The sequence below is a fragment of the Sparus aurata genome, chromosome 17 (genome assembly GCF_900880675.1).
Source record: "Sparus aurata chromosome 17, fSpaAur1.1, whole genome shotgun sequence".
NCBI classification, from domain to species: domain Eukaryota; kingdom Metazoa; phylum Chordata; class Actinopteri; order Spariformes; family Sparidae; genus Sparus; species Sparus aurata.
Window position 1 is genome coordinate 11578959 of NC_044203.1, and position 14117 is coordinate 11593075.

General features: G+C 39.5%; 3 protein-coding genes across 3 annotated transcripts; 2 read left to right on the forward strand and 1 right to left on the reverse strand.

Annotated features, from left to right (window-relative positions):
- Positions 1–1974: 1974 nt before the first annotated feature.
- Positions 1975–8219, reverse strand: LOC115567194 (uncharacterized). Its single transcript, XM_030393545.1, has 6 exons — positions 8075–8219; positions 7893–7970; positions 7655–7774; positions 2613–2765; positions 2431–2508; positions 1975–2312 (listed from the first exon to the last, which is right to left on the reverse strand). Exons 1-6 carry the CDS (start codon positions 8159–8161, stop codon positions 2190–2192), a joined length of 639 nt encoding a protein of 212 aa, XP_030249405.1. The 5' UTR covers positions 8162–8219; the 3' UTR covers positions 1975–2189.
- On the forward strand, positions 3903–4755 carry LOC115566998 (hepcidin-like). The gene is made up of 3 exons (XM_030393114.1): positions 3903–4098; positions 4203–4280; positions 4397–4755. Exons 1-3 carry the CDS (start codon positions 4012–4014, stop codon positions 4520–4522), a joined length of 291 nt encoding a protein of 96 aa, XP_030248974.1. The 5' UTR covers positions 3903–4011; the 3' UTR covers positions 4523–4755.
- Positions 8220–10098: 1879 nt separating the features above from the next.
- On the forward strand, positions 10099–10900 carry LOC115567005 (hepcidin-like). The gene is made up of 3 exons (XM_030393121.1): positions 10099–10288; positions 10393–10470; positions 10572–10900. The coding sequence occupies exons 1-3, from the start codon at positions 10202–10204 to the stop codon at positions 10671–10673; spliced, it is 267 nt and encodes an 88-aa protein (XP_030248981.1). The 5' UTR covers positions 10099–10201; the 3' UTR covers positions 10674–10900.
- The last annotated feature ends 3217 nt before the right edge of the window (positions 10901–14117 follow it).

The window sequence follows — 14117 nt, forward strand, 5'->3', positions numbered from 1 at the left end:
CAAATATGATAATGTGTAAAATAACATTTAATGGTAAAAAAGAAAATTGTGTTAAAAAAAAAAACCCACCACCACCACATCCATCCCCCGCACTTTTGAAAAGCTTACTACACCAGTCACAGGTCAGCAGACTATTTGAATTTTAGTAATTTATTTTGGTGCTATTTATGTTGCTACAACTATGCTGTTTGATTTGAATGTCATATGTCCTGCCACTGTGACAGTTGCTTTGCAATAAACTTTTCAGATTTGGAATTTTATTTGTTTAATTTCAGATACATTTTGAACATACATGAATATATCCGTTTATTATAACCATATCATACCACCATCAACGGAGTTTAACACTCAATAAAATTTAACAAAGTAAATAATATAAGAAAGAAATACATTTTTTTAACTGGGGAGTCGGGACCCATTGAATTTCCCAGGGACCCACTCAACTCACCACCTGTGTGTCCCGGGGACTCACTACATTGAAAACCTATCAACATCACTGTGCTGTCCTCCTGTGATCCCATTCATTGTATTTGTTTTTATAGGTGTTTCTGCAGGCTTTATATAACATTGTGGTTCTAAAAGCAAGCACATCAGTGCAGGTGGTTTCAAAGAGTTAATTCTCAGAAACAAGAGTTAAAAGGTCCTTAAATTCATTTAGAAAAAAATATAGTAATTCATTGATGTGAAAAATAAGAAATTTACTCTTACTCTTACTTTTACTTAAAGTAAATTTAAAAGCATGTACTTTTGGATACTTAAGTACCTTTAAAAGCAAGTACTTTTTTACTCTTACTCGAGTAACATGTCGACTGAACTACTTTTACTTGTAACGGAGTAAAATTTGACCAGTAGTATTTGTACTCATACTCAAGTACTGGGGTCAAGTACTCTGTCCATCTCTGGAAAACAGCAGTGTAATGATGCAAGTGAACCCCTCATGCACCAGCTAAACACAGAAAAATGCTCTGGTGATTGCCACAGCAGAGACAGAGCAGGAAGCAGAGGTAGGACAATGGCACACAGGTTATGGGTTATGCCTTAAGGGTGGCGCTGATTAGTGAATTTGTTGTGGGAGGAGTTGGACCAGAGCTGCTTTCACCAGCACTACTAAGGGGGAGTCTACCCCACTACACAAAGATTTGGCACAGTACAAAAATCTCTCACTTCAAGTCACACCATTGTCAACAAGCATGAAAATAAGACCAAATATACAGCAGACTACCTATTTTGTTAATATCATAGAGCATCAGCTTTAGTGTTTCTTAAAACCACATTTTAGCTGCTAAATCATGCATAAAACACCAAAATCCTGTTCGTTATACATTCCTGGTAATTATTTGTTATCAAACATAAATTATAGCTGGAAGGGAAACACTATGTGTTGACTGTAGTGGTTGGATGAAAATATTGATGGAAGAGAAGTCAAGCCTTTAGTATAAGTTAGCCATCATGAGTTAGGCTATTGCTCTTTAAATCATGGATTTAAACATTTTGCAATCGACATACTGATAAGAAAGAGCAAGAAGGAGTTTTTTCAGGTTTGCTTAGTTGCCCAACAGTCTGACAAGCTTCAAGTTTACTGTGGAACTGATTTTGAACAGCAGCTAACTGCCGCGGCTGACTTATTAATATTTGCTTCATGAAATCTATACAGTTAGTTACCGCCTGGAGAAAACCCACCTGGAGAAAACTGCACTGTGGCCTCAGAGGTTGGCAAGATCCCTGAAGACAGGTCAGTGCTGTTTTCATTTTTCGTCAAAACACTTTTTTTGACAAATATTATACAGGTTTCATGTTACCAATATACTGTATGCAAACACATACCACAATAATACCTCTATTTACGGTGTGTACATTGTATCCCTGTTGTGTTTCTGAACCCTCTGAGTTTGATATAAATTCTATTGTACCTAGACTACTGCCTCCGCTCTCCCTGCATTTGGGTCCAGACAAAAACACTCGACAGAACACAAATTTACTGATCACATAGTTTAGTATATGAAGATTCTTGAGGATGATACAGTCACATCAGTGAGCACACATTATCTACAGCATGACCAAATCCAGAAACATCCTCAGATATTTACAACCCCAAAGAAGTATGATATCAAAATTGCTTTAAGCGTAAGAATCCTATCAAATAAATATTCAGTGGTTGTTGTGTGAATCCCAGGCTGGAGCAGGAATCCTCAGAACTTGCAGCAGGTACCACATCCAATCATGTTAGGACAGCAACCGCAGCAAAAGCGACAGCGTCTGCGTCTGCTGTTTCTACCAGCAGGGCTGCGCTTGTGTCTGTTGTTATACGGCATCTGTGAGAAAGAGAAAAGACATGAGCAAGGTGTTCATCTCCAGCATCATCTCTCACTCTGTTCACTCTCTCTCCATCTCAGTGTATTTGTTTCAGCTCATTCAGTTGATTGAACAAACCTTCCAGGACTCCTCTGACATCTCTTCAAATGCAGCAACTGCACCTTCACTGCTCATTGGCTCCTCCAGCTCTTGCACCTGTCAATGAATCGTGCACATTTACATCAGGAGCCACATTTCAGCATTTAGACAAAACATGTACAGCTAATAAGCAAATGAAATGACTGAAGTCAAATTCTTACCTCAGTGAATGAGACAGCAGAGCTCTCCTGAAGGCAAATAAAGGTGAGCACGACGGCCACTGCAACTGCAACACTGAATGTCTTCATCTTAGGAGGCTTCCACTGCTTCAACTTGTTCAGTCCTTTGATTCTTTTGGTGACTCTCGTCAGCTCCTTTCACTTCTTCTCCTGTCTGATGGTTGACTTTGTGAAGTGTGCTGGTATTTATAGTCACTTGGACCACTGTTGCCTCATCACTGACAGCACCTACAGTACAGCAGCTGCCTCCAGGCACAGGCTTACATCACTCTCTGAGGGATGCTGGGAATGAGAATGGGGAATTCCTCAACAGTGGGAATTCTCAGTGTTTGTTCATGTGTTCCACATATCAGTCAATAATATTTTGCCTCTCAATATTAAAGTAACAGCAAATTTTGCAAATGCTTTTATTTTGTTATGATGAATCTGCAATAGTGTTACTGATGTCCTGGACTATGTTACCATGTACACGTCCTGAAATAGTAACCCTCACATCATGGCAGCTGTTGTTGATTGCTGAAAGAATAATTCAACACAGTTTAAACACTCCCGATGACCGTGAATGTATAATAATCTTGAATTGTCAGCAACACCTGTTTATTATCATTTGCATATTTTTCAATGTAAAATTAAATATCATGAGACCATCCAATAGTGTAAAAAACATATTCAACAACAGAGTACAAAATGTAGTGATCACTGTGTGCAGTTAACAGTGAAAAGGTCAAAGGCCATTTGAGTCTTTTCAAATATTTTGCGCAATAACAGAAATCACACTAGTGTCAACAAACCTTTACTTTATTATGATGTTGTTTCTTTACCTTTATTCGTGCAAAAGCGTTGTTCATTTTTCAGCATGCTGTGTATGTGGCATTGCTCCATCAACAATTGATATGTTATGACATCTGTAATATTAGTACATTAAAGTTATCCAGAAACAAATCTGCTGTTATTAAAATATTGATTGTTATGTGTGTGTGTTATCTGTTGTTTGTAATTAAAACTTTGTTGGTAATATAAAATAAATATGAAAGTATTCTTCTTCATTATAATACTATATTTCTGAGCAAATCAGTAAGAGGTAAAATTATTATTGATTGATATGTGGAACAGATGAACAAAACCTGAGAATTCCCACTGTTGAGGAGTTCCCCATTCTCATTCCCAGCATCCCGCAGAGAGTGATGCAAGCCTGTGCCTGGAGGCAGCTGCTGTACTGTAGGTGCTGTCAGTGATGAGGCAACAGTGGTCCAAGTGACTATAAATACCAGCACACTTTACAAAGTCAACCATCAGACAGGAGAAGAAGTGAAAGGAGCTGTCGAGAGTCACCAAAAGAATCAAAGGACTGAACAAGTTGAAGCAGTGGAAGCCTCCTAAGATGAAGACATTCAGTGTTGCAGTTGCAGTGGCCGTCGTGCTCACCTTTATTTGCCTTCAGGAGAGCTCTGCTGTCTCATCCACTGAGGTAAGTACTGCCCTTCAGTCATTTCATTTGCTTATTAGCTTTAAATATTTTGTCTGAAAGCTGAAATGTGGCTCCTGATGTAAATGTGCATGATTCATCGACAGGTGCAAGAGCTGGAGGAGCCAATGAGCAGTGACGTTGCAGTTGCTGCATATGAGGAGATGTCAGAGGACGCCTGGAAGGTTTGTTCAATGAACTGAATGAGCTGAGACAAATACACTGAGAAGGAGAGAGTGAACAGAGTGAGAGATGATGCTGAAGACGAACACCTTGCTCATGTCTTTTCTCTTTCTCACAGATGCCGTATAGCAACAGACACAAGCGCAGCCCTGCTCGCAGAAAAAACAGACGCAGGCGCTGTCGCTTTTGCTGCGATTGCTGTCCTCCTGACATGAGTGGATGTGGTACCTGCTGCAAGTTCTGAAGATTCCTGCTCCAGCCTGGGATTCACACAACAACCACTGAATATTTATTTGTTACAATTTTTTTTACCTAAAAACAGTTTTCCATCTTACAATAGTGGTTGTATATATGTGAGGATGTTTCTGGATTTGGTCATGCAGCAGAGAATGTGTGCTCACTGATGTGCCATCCTAATATGTTGTTAAACCTTTTTAACTGAAAGTGTCAAATCAATAAAGGGCAACAGTTTTACTATAACATGTATTGGTGTATTAATTAATTTTCTGCAATGTGGCTTTCACATAATTCTCCAACTTCTTCGATACTCCAGCCTCTCAAAAACTCAGCATTGATATCATTAACACACAATTCATAGAAATATTAGTTTGGTTTCAATTTCCTGAAGAAATCTGTAACATTAAAGATGTACAACATTTGTGGTGGACACAACTTGTCAGAGTTGGGTTGATAAACATGAACACCATTCACAATGAAATGAGTTCAGTAAAACACCACTGACCTGCCTGCAGGGATCTTACCAACCACTGAGGCCACAGTGCAGTTTCCATCTACAGCAGAACACATTAACAGACACATATATTACACTATACACAGATGATTGTGTGGTGTTTTGTCTGAAAGTCTAATCTTTGTATAACAGTTTATATCACCTAAAACCAGTAGACTAGTTTTAACAGTGGATGTGTTGACTGATAGAAATCTTTAACGTCTCCAGGCAGTAACTAAGAGTGTTTTCACACCTGCAGGCTGCTACTTTGGTCCAGACCAAGAGAAGAAAAATGATGCAATGTTCCACTGTGGTTGATTGGACAGTTTTGCGATTGTTATCCTGCAGTAAAGCTCTGATGACTAACTGAAGTTTTTACAGCATTTAAATAGTGCCTCTGATTTGTGTAGTTGTGTTCTCTGGAGTCACAAAGAGCTCATGAAGAAATAACTCTTTATTAGCATTTTAGGTTGTTATTAGACTTTTAGACCGCAGATGTGCTTATTGAGCATTATTGTAATAAAATCATGATTTCTTAGCATTTGTAACTGTTCATAGATCTGAGTCATATATAAGCTCTTTAAACACTGTGACATGAATTCTTGTACCATGATTATAATAATCCACATTTTCAACAAAAGCACCTAACTAGGTCTTTTGATGAGTATATTTAATGTTTATTTCATCGTCATTTAAACACCTTGAGATTGTCCATGACTGAATATTGAAACAACAGGCAGATAAAATGAAGTTGCGCGCAGTTAACACTGATAAAGTCAGGGGACATCTGGATTTGTTCTTCATTCAGTCACTTCAGTCTCCCCAAATTTCTTGCACAACAACCAAAACCCCCTCACTTCATATCAGGTCTGTGTCAGTAAACAGTAGCATGATTGACTGTTGGATTACAGGCCTACAGCTGACGACCCAAGTTTTGAATACCCCATTTCTGTAATATAACTTTCAGAATTGTTTTTAAGTACAGCTTTAACTATTAGAGTAGAAAATAGCAGACTGTTGGGCTGACATTAGCCTGAGCAACAAACAGTTCATTAGTTGGGGTAAAACTAGAGGACTTCTTCCCCATCAGTGGAAGAAGAATTAGAAGAAGTACTAATTCAAATGGCTCCTGGCTTTATCAGTGTTAACTGCACACAGTGATTAGGTTTATAAACTACCGGTAAAATGACAAGGCCTAGATAGGTGTTTTGTTGAAAAAGTGGATAATTATGATGATGACGCTGATCATTATCATCACTGTACAGTTATTTGTGATGATGCAGAATGACAATGGCCAAACTAACCAACAAGTTAACTTTAGGTCTGCTTAGCTTCAGGTTTTCTCCTCTAGTGTTGTCTTTAAAAAGACAGTGTGAACAGGACCAGGAACCAGAACTTAAATGAAACAATGTATCATGTTTATCTCCTGATCTGGAACCAATGAACCAAATTGCTGGTGTGAAAACAACCTCCATACCTACTTGGAGGAGTACCAACATGAAATCAATGTATATAATATACTACATTTCCTGTTGTACATGGTTTTAGGTGACATAAAAGAAAAAAAAAAAGTCAGTCAAAACAACGCACAATCATGTCTGCACAGTCGAAATATCAGTTAGAGTCTCGGCCCACATCATCTAGTGACTGGCACTAAACCCACCATGTGTAATTTTCTGTTGTAGATATAAACTGCACTTGACTCTGTTAAAGGGCCATATTTCCTCCTGATACACTGAGGACGTCAACTTGTGTGGCCTCAGTGGTTGGTCAGATCCCTGCAGGCAGGTCAGCGGTGTTTTAATTGAACTCATTTCATTGTGAATGGTGTTCATGTTCAACAACACAACTGTAACATATTTTTGAATGTGAAAATATATTTTTCAACGACAAATGTCATTCAGGCTTAATGTCAGGAAACTTTTAGAAAACATGGAAATAATCCTTTTATGGGTTCATATTCATATCACACTTATTCTTCCATAAACTGTGAAAAAATGATTCCACTCGTGTGTATTTAAGAGTATTTAAGCGTAGTAAGTGTAAAGAATGTTGTGAAAGTTGGAATATGACACAAAAAGTTTATATATACACATATACGTTTGTATATGTGTACATATATATGTTGAAATACACTTTCTCTCTACACTGTAGAACTATTAAACTTAATAATCATACACTTCAGTATAAAAATGTGTTTCATGAAATATGAGGATGATAAATCCAAATCTCCAGAACCCTTCAGTGACACTGTGGGTGCAGCTGCCGGTGCTCCCTTGAAACTTGGTATTCTGGTTTATGTGTGATGTTAACGCCAACCAAGGAGATGTATTTGACACAAAAGTCACCTCTGACAACTGACAGCAGATTATTCTAAGACAAATAACTAAATTAAAATAACATGTTCACACTTTATATACGAGTAAAACTGAAGTTTATTGTGACAATACACTGTAGTAGCGTGTGTTGGTGATACAGTCGATCAGTGAGCACACATTCTCCGCCGCATGACCAAATCCAGATATTACATCCTCAGATATTTACTGCCACAATTGAAAGATTGAACACTGCTTTTAAAGTAAAAATCCTATCAAATTAATATTCAGTAGTTGTTGTGTGAATCCCAGGCTGGAGCAGGAATCCTCAGAACTTGCAGCAGGTACCACATCCAATCATGTTAGGACAGCAACCGCAGCAAAAGCGACAGCGCCTGCGTCGGCTGTTTTTGCCAGCAGGGCTGCGCTTGTGTCTGTTGTTATACGGCATCTGTGAGGAAGAGAAAAGACATGAGCAAGGTGTTCATCTCCAGCATCATCTCTCACTCTGTTCACTCTCTCTCCTTCTCAGTGTATTTGTCTCAGCTAATTAAGTTGATTTAACAAACCTTCCAGGACTCCTCTGACATCTCTTCATATGCAGCAACTGCAACATCACTGCTCATTGGCTCCTCCAGGTCTTGCACCTGTCAATGGATAGTGCACATTTACATCAGGAGCAACATTTCAGCATTAAGACAAAACATTTACAGCTAATAAGCAAATGAAATGATTGAAGTCAAGTTCTTACCTCAGTGAATGAGACAGCAGAGCTCTCCTGAAGGCAAATAAAGGTGAGCACGACGGCCACTGCAACTGCAACACTGGATGTCTTCATCTTAGGAGGCTTCCACTGCTTCAACTTGTTCAGTCCTTTGACTCTTTTGGTGACTCTCGTCAGCTCCTTTCACTTCTTCTCCTGTCTGATGGTTGACTTTGTAAAGTGTGCTGGTATTTATAGTCACTTGGACCACTGTTGCCTCATCACTGACAGCACCTACAGTACAGCAGCTGCCTCCAGGCACAGGCTTACATCACTCTCTGAGGGATGCTGAGGATGAGAATGGGAAACTCCTTAACAGTGGGAATTCTCAGTTTTTGTTTGTCTGTTCCACGTATCAATCATTAACATTTATAGGTCTCATTAGTCTAAATACACATCATGCTAAAACAATTATAATGCTTGTAAATGACTTAAAATGGTCTGCTTCAGGCAGTAACAACCTGAATACATTTTATAAAGCAAGTATCAATGAGTTAGCTGCAGCAATTAGCTACTGTTTGAAATCAATTCCATTGCAAGCATGTAGCTTCAGAATATTAGAAGACTACAATTTAACGCCAACCTGACACAACTTTATCTTGATCCTCCTGCTCTGTATGTTGATGCTGCTGAGAGCTCCATCGATAAAAGACCTACAACAACCAGAATGCACTGCACCGCATCGGACCGATAAACACTCCCACCGCCGATAGGTGTCAAACTGTGAGTTTGGCACAGTTAGTGTTGTCTAGGAGTCTGTTCTGAGACAGGAAACAATGAAGCAGCCAGCTGGTAACAAATATTGTTGTGTTACATTTAAACAGTACAGTAAAATATATATAGAAACCTTTTAGGAGAGAAATAGAATTGTTCATGTTTAATGAGCACTGCCTTGTTTTACAGTTCACACAATAGTCCCTCCAGTGCTGATCTGTCTCATTCTTTTAGCGTATGGTAGCTAAACAGTCCAGGTCCGACGACCCTCCTTGTTTCCTTATAAAGTGGAGAACAACAAGCCGTGCAGCTGCCAGATGACACGTTCTGGCAGGTTTTTGCTGGTAAATAAGCGAGGGTCTCAGGGTGGAGAGGTGATTAAACACTGTTCATTTGCATCCGCTGCTGAAGTTGTAGTGACACAAAGCTGGTTGAAATTATTTAACTAAACATTTAGAGATTTTCCCTGGAACAAAATGACACTTCTTTCTGCCTTGATACAATACATATATTAAAATTGTAGATTTCAGAGATACTGAAGGTGATGCACTGTGACATTAAAACAATCTGTATTTTTTTTTTTTTTTTTTTTTTTTATACGGACTCTGCTGTATATTGAAACAGATGTGGATCCCTCAGCTGCTGCAGGTGTGACAGGAATCGGGGGTTTTAGGTTGTTTCGCAAGATAGTTGGACGGCTTCAAGGTCGGACTTTACTCTGTTACAGTAACTGCACAGTGATTACTTCATCTTTACTGTTAGTTGTCTGAAAAGTTGTTTTGTTGACAATCGAGATCATTATAATGTCACTGTAGTTTATATATGATCCAAAGTGTTTAATTTTTTTTTTTTTATATGACAGTTCTGCTAACAACCAACAACAAATGCCAAGACACGAGGCTCACTGATTCAGCATGTTTACATGAGATTGATATATCAGTTGGTAACATTTTCAAGAAATTAAAGCATTTGATTAATTTGATGTGATTAAATATCATACGTTATGTGTGTTCTTCATTGAATGTAACTGAAACCTTGATGCAAGTACAGAAAATGTATAAACATACGCTCTGATAGAACTGTACTCTCAAACAAACTAATACATGGTCAAATGTTCTATATTGATATGTGGAACAGACAAAAACTGAGAATTCCCACTGTTGAGGAGTTTCCCATTCTCATTCCCAGCATCCCTCAGAGAGTGATGTAAGCCTGTGCCTGGAAGCAGCTGCTGTACTGTAGGTGCTGTCAGTGATGAGGCAACAGTGGTCCAAGTGACTATAAATACCAGCACACTTTACAAAGTCAACCATCAGACAGGAGAAGAAGTGAAAGGAGCTGACGAGAGTCACCAAAAGAATCAAAGGACTGAACAAGTTGAAGCAGTGGAAGCCTCCTAAGATGAAGAGATTCAGTGTTGCAGTTGCAGTGGCCGTCGTGCTCACCTTTATTTGCCTTCAGGAGAGCTCTGCTGTCCCATCCACTGAGGTAAGAACTTGACTTCAGTCATTTCATTTACTTATTAGCTGTATATGTTTTGTCTAAAAGCTGAAATGTGGCTCCTGATGTAAATGTATACAATTCGTCGACAGGTGCAAGAGCTGGAGGAGCCAATGAGCAATGATGGTGCAGCTGCTGCACATGAAGAGATGTCAGAGGAGTCCTGGAAGGTTTGTTCAATCAACTGAATGAGCTGAAACAAATACACTGAGAAGGAGAGAGATGATGCTGGAGATGAACACCTTGTTCATGTCTTTTCTCTTTCTCACAGATGCCGTATAACAACAGACACAAGCGCAGCCCCGCTGGCTGTAAGTTTTGCTGTGGTTGCTGTCCTAACATGAGAGGATGTGGTCTCTGCTGCAGGTTCTGAGGATTCCTGCTGCAGCCTGGGATTCACACAACAACCACTAAATACTTTTACTCTTAAAGCAATTTCAATATTGCACTCCTTTTGTGGTTGTAAATATGTGAGGATGTTTCTGGATTTGGTCATGCAGCAGAGAATGTGTGCTCACTGATGTGCCATCCTAATATGTTGTTAAACCTTTTAACTGAAAGTGTAAAATCAATAAAGGGCAACAGTTTTACTATAACAAGTATTGGTGTATGAATTCATTTTCTGCAATGTGGCTTCCACATAATTCTCCAACTTCTTTGATACTCCAGCCTCTCAAAAACTCAGCATTGATATCATTAACAGACAATTCATAGAAGTATTAGTTTGGTTTCAGTTTCCTGAAGAAATTTGTAAAATTACAGTTTTTGCCGAATGCTTACACACATGTTGCAGACTTTGGCTCACTGTGTTATAACTTAACACACAGGTCGAGTAAGATACAGCACATGGAGATAAACTCCTAACTTATACGGCAAAATGAAACTCTTGAAACAAAACCTAACAATCCCATTTAAAAACTGTTTTTAGCATCAAAACGTTAAACACATGCACCTTTGAATGACGCTTTCCTAGCAGCAACAACACACAGATGTGCTTTATGCAAAACACAGCTGTATTCAGTATTTTGGATGGTTTTTGACTTTAAAAGTCTCATCCAGATCTTTTTTTTTTTTTTTTGTGAAAGATTGATCCACTACAGTTGATCTAGACACATGAAAACAAAATGGAAATGCTTCAGAATTTACAATTTTTTTTCATGTTTTTGCAAAGATAAAGAAAAAAAAAACAAACACAAAGACATGGTACAACTAGAATTTTCTACAAAACATAGTGTTGTAAGGGAACTATTGGAAGATGTTTAGGCTATGGATCCTGTCTCCTGTTGGCATTTGGCCACATCACCTCATCCACATCACAGGCAATGTCCTCCCTTGAGAAGCAACAGGGGAAATATCGCCTTGCATGCCGTATTCAACCCTGTATGGACCTCACCTGAAGTGGGTAGTGGGCCTTTTGGCTGATGGACATAAACTTTCCAGCGCCATGCTGAAAATAACTCCTCAATTGGATTCAAAAATGGGGTGTATTGTGGCAAGTTCAACTTCTATGTCATGATGTGTGTCCAGAAAGCGAATAATGAGGGCTGTGTTGTAGGGACCGAGGATGGAGTGGTGATGCAGTGTCACTGTTGCCTGCTCCCCTTCTTCGTCCTCTTCCTCGTCCTGCTGCTGCTCTTACTCTCGCTCTTTCTCTTTCTGCCTCCATGTTTCCAAAGTTGGCACAAAGGAGCTGAGCTCACATCAGGTGTATTTGTAGTGCTATGGATTAGACAAATTGGTCTACAATTAGATTTGAAATGTTTTCATGTGTGTGAGTCTGTGTGCTTTTCCGATTTTAGTTGTGTTTTGTATTTTAAATAGACGTGTTTTCCCAATGATTGCAAGAGTCTTCCTTTTTGAACAATGTGTCTTATGTAAAAAACAGTGTGTTGTGTTGTGCAAGAAGTGTGTTGGAGAATTTCAAACACAGTGCAAAACATATATTGTGTTTGCAGGTTTGGTGCTTTTGTTTAGGGCATGGTCACCAAAGTTAGAGGTTGTGATGCTTTGGGCATAGCAACCACTTTTAGTGTTTAAGCATTCGGCAAAAACTGTAAACATGTACAACATTTGTGGTGGACACAACTTGTCAGAGTTGTGTTGATAAACATGAACACCATTCACAATAGCCCTTTTTAGATAGAAAAGGCGGCACATTTGCTCCAAGGTAAGGGCGGCAATGTGCCGGCCTGTCTTTCTAAAACGGAGGCGTAATATTCCTCCTTTTCCAAAAGCCGCCTCTGAGGTAGGCGTAAGCATGTGACGTGACGTGAAGCTCGAAGTTGGGCTGTGAACGGTGACATAGAATTTGTCTTCAAAAAAAGGGCTTTACATTGCACCCCATTGGAGTTTAGAACTGGGTTCTTAGCCGGGGGCTTTTAATTTGAAAGTAGCAACCAGTCTTAGCTTTCGGACACAACAACAAGCTAACACAACCAAACAGCTACAGAGACAGAGGAGACGCTAGCATCTCCTGGATCTCAGCGGCTGTCCAGTTGCTCATCTTAATGTCTGCGGGTGAAATGAAGGACTGACTGCTGTGATCAGCTGTTTCCTGGTTTTAAACTCCCCGGCTGTGGGTCGCACAACAGTACAGGTCATTGACACCTCCGCACACCTCACGCAGAGGCGGCACATTTCCGCCTCGTTTGTAGATAGCAGTCGAGGTGGAAATAAGTGTACCCTCCGAGGCAGAAAATCGGCGGACCACAACAGACCCCCAATTTGCCGCCCTCTGTCTAAAACCGCGGCGCAAGCTGCCAAAAGGACGGGCAAATTGGCGGCTTGGTGCTCTGTCTAAAAACGGCTAATGAAATGAGTTCAGTAAAACACCACTGACCTGCCTGCAGGGATCTTACCAACCACTGAGGCCACAGTGCAGTTTCCATCTACAGCAGAACATATGAACAGACACACATATTACACTATACACAGATGATTGTGTGGTGTTTTGTCTGAAAGTTTAACCTTTGTATGATGTTTATATCACCTAAAACCAGTGGACTAGTTTTAACAGTGGATGTGTTGACTGATAAAAATCTATAACGTCTCCAGGCAGTAACTAAGAGTGTTTTCACACCTGCAGGCTGCTACTTTGGTCCAGACCAAGAGAAGAAAAATGATGCAATGTTCCACTGTGGTTGATTGGACAGTTTTGCGATTGTTGTCCTGCAGTAAAGCTCTGATGACTGACAGAATTTTTTACAGCATTTAAATAGTGCCTCTGATTTGTGTAGTTGTGTTCTCTGGAGTCACAAAGAGCTCAAAAAGAAATAACTCTTTATTAGCATTTTAGGTTGTTATTAGCCTTTTAGACCGCAGATGTGATTATTGCGCAGATGTGCAGTCCCCCCAAATTTCTTGCACAATAACCAAACCCCCTCACTTCATATCAGGTCTGTGTCAGTAAACACTAGCATGTGTGACTGTTGGATTACAGGCCTACAGCTGACGACCCAAGTTTTAAATACCCTATTTCTGTGATATAACTTTCAGAATTGTTTTTAAGTACACACAGTGATTTGGTTTATATACTACTGGTATAATGACAAGGCCTAGATAGGTGTTTTGTTGAAAATGTGGATTATCATGATGATGACGCTGATCATTATCATCACTGTACAGCCATTTGTGATGATGCAGAATGACAATGGCCAAACTAACCAACAAGTTAACTTTAGGTCTGCTTAGTTTCAGGTTTTCCCCTCTAGTGTTGTCTTTAAAAAGTCAGTGTGAACAGGACCAGGAACCAGAACTTAAATGAAACAGTGTATCATGTGTATCTCTTGATCTGGACCCACTGAACCAAACTGCTGGT

What these genes read in the sequence shown, in the direction of transcription:
- LOC115566998 (XM_030393114.1), top strand. Translation starts at nt 4,012, where the DNA reads ATGAAGACATTCAGTGTTGCAGTTGCAGTGGCCGTCGTGCTCACCTTT. An exon ending in CTGCTGTCTCATCCACTGAG is followed by an intron (nt 4,099 to 4,202) that starts GTAAGTACTGCC and finishes ATTCATCGACAG; the next exon opens with GTGCAAGAGCTGGAGGAGCC. An exon ending in TGTCAGAGGACGCCTGGAAG is followed by an intron (nt 4,281 to 4,396) that starts GTTTGTTCAATG and finishes TCTTTCTCACAG; the next exon opens with ATGCCGTATAGCAACAGACA.
- LOC115567194 (XM_030393545.1), bottom strand. Translation starts at nt 8,161, where the DNA reads ATGAAGACATCCAGTGTTGCAGTTGCAGTGGCCGTCGTGCTCACCTTT. An exon ending in TGTCAGAGGAGTCCTGGAAG is followed by an intron (nt 7,775 to 7,892) that starts GTTTGTTAAATC and finishes TCTTCCTCACAG; the next exon opens with ATGCCGTATAACAACAGACA. An exon ending in TGTCAGAGGAGTCCTGGAAG is followed by an intron (nt 2,313 to 2,430) that starts GTTTGTTCAATC and finishes TCTTTCTCACAG; the next exon opens with ATGCCGTATAACAACAGACA.
- LOC115567005 (XM_030393121.1), top strand. Translation starts at nt 10,202, where the DNA reads ATGAAGAGATTCAGTGTTGCAGTTGCAGTGGCCGTCGTGCTCACCTTT. An exon ending in CTGCTGTCCCATCCACTGAG is followed by an intron (nt 10,289 to 10,392) that starts GTAAGAACTTGA and finishes ATTCGTCGACAG; the next exon opens with GTGCAAGAGCTGGAGGAGCC. An exon ending in TGTCAGAGGAGTCCTGGAAG is followed by an intron (nt 10,471 to 10,571) that starts GTTTGTTCAATC and finishes TCTTTCTCACAG; the next exon opens with ATGCCGTATAACAACAGACA.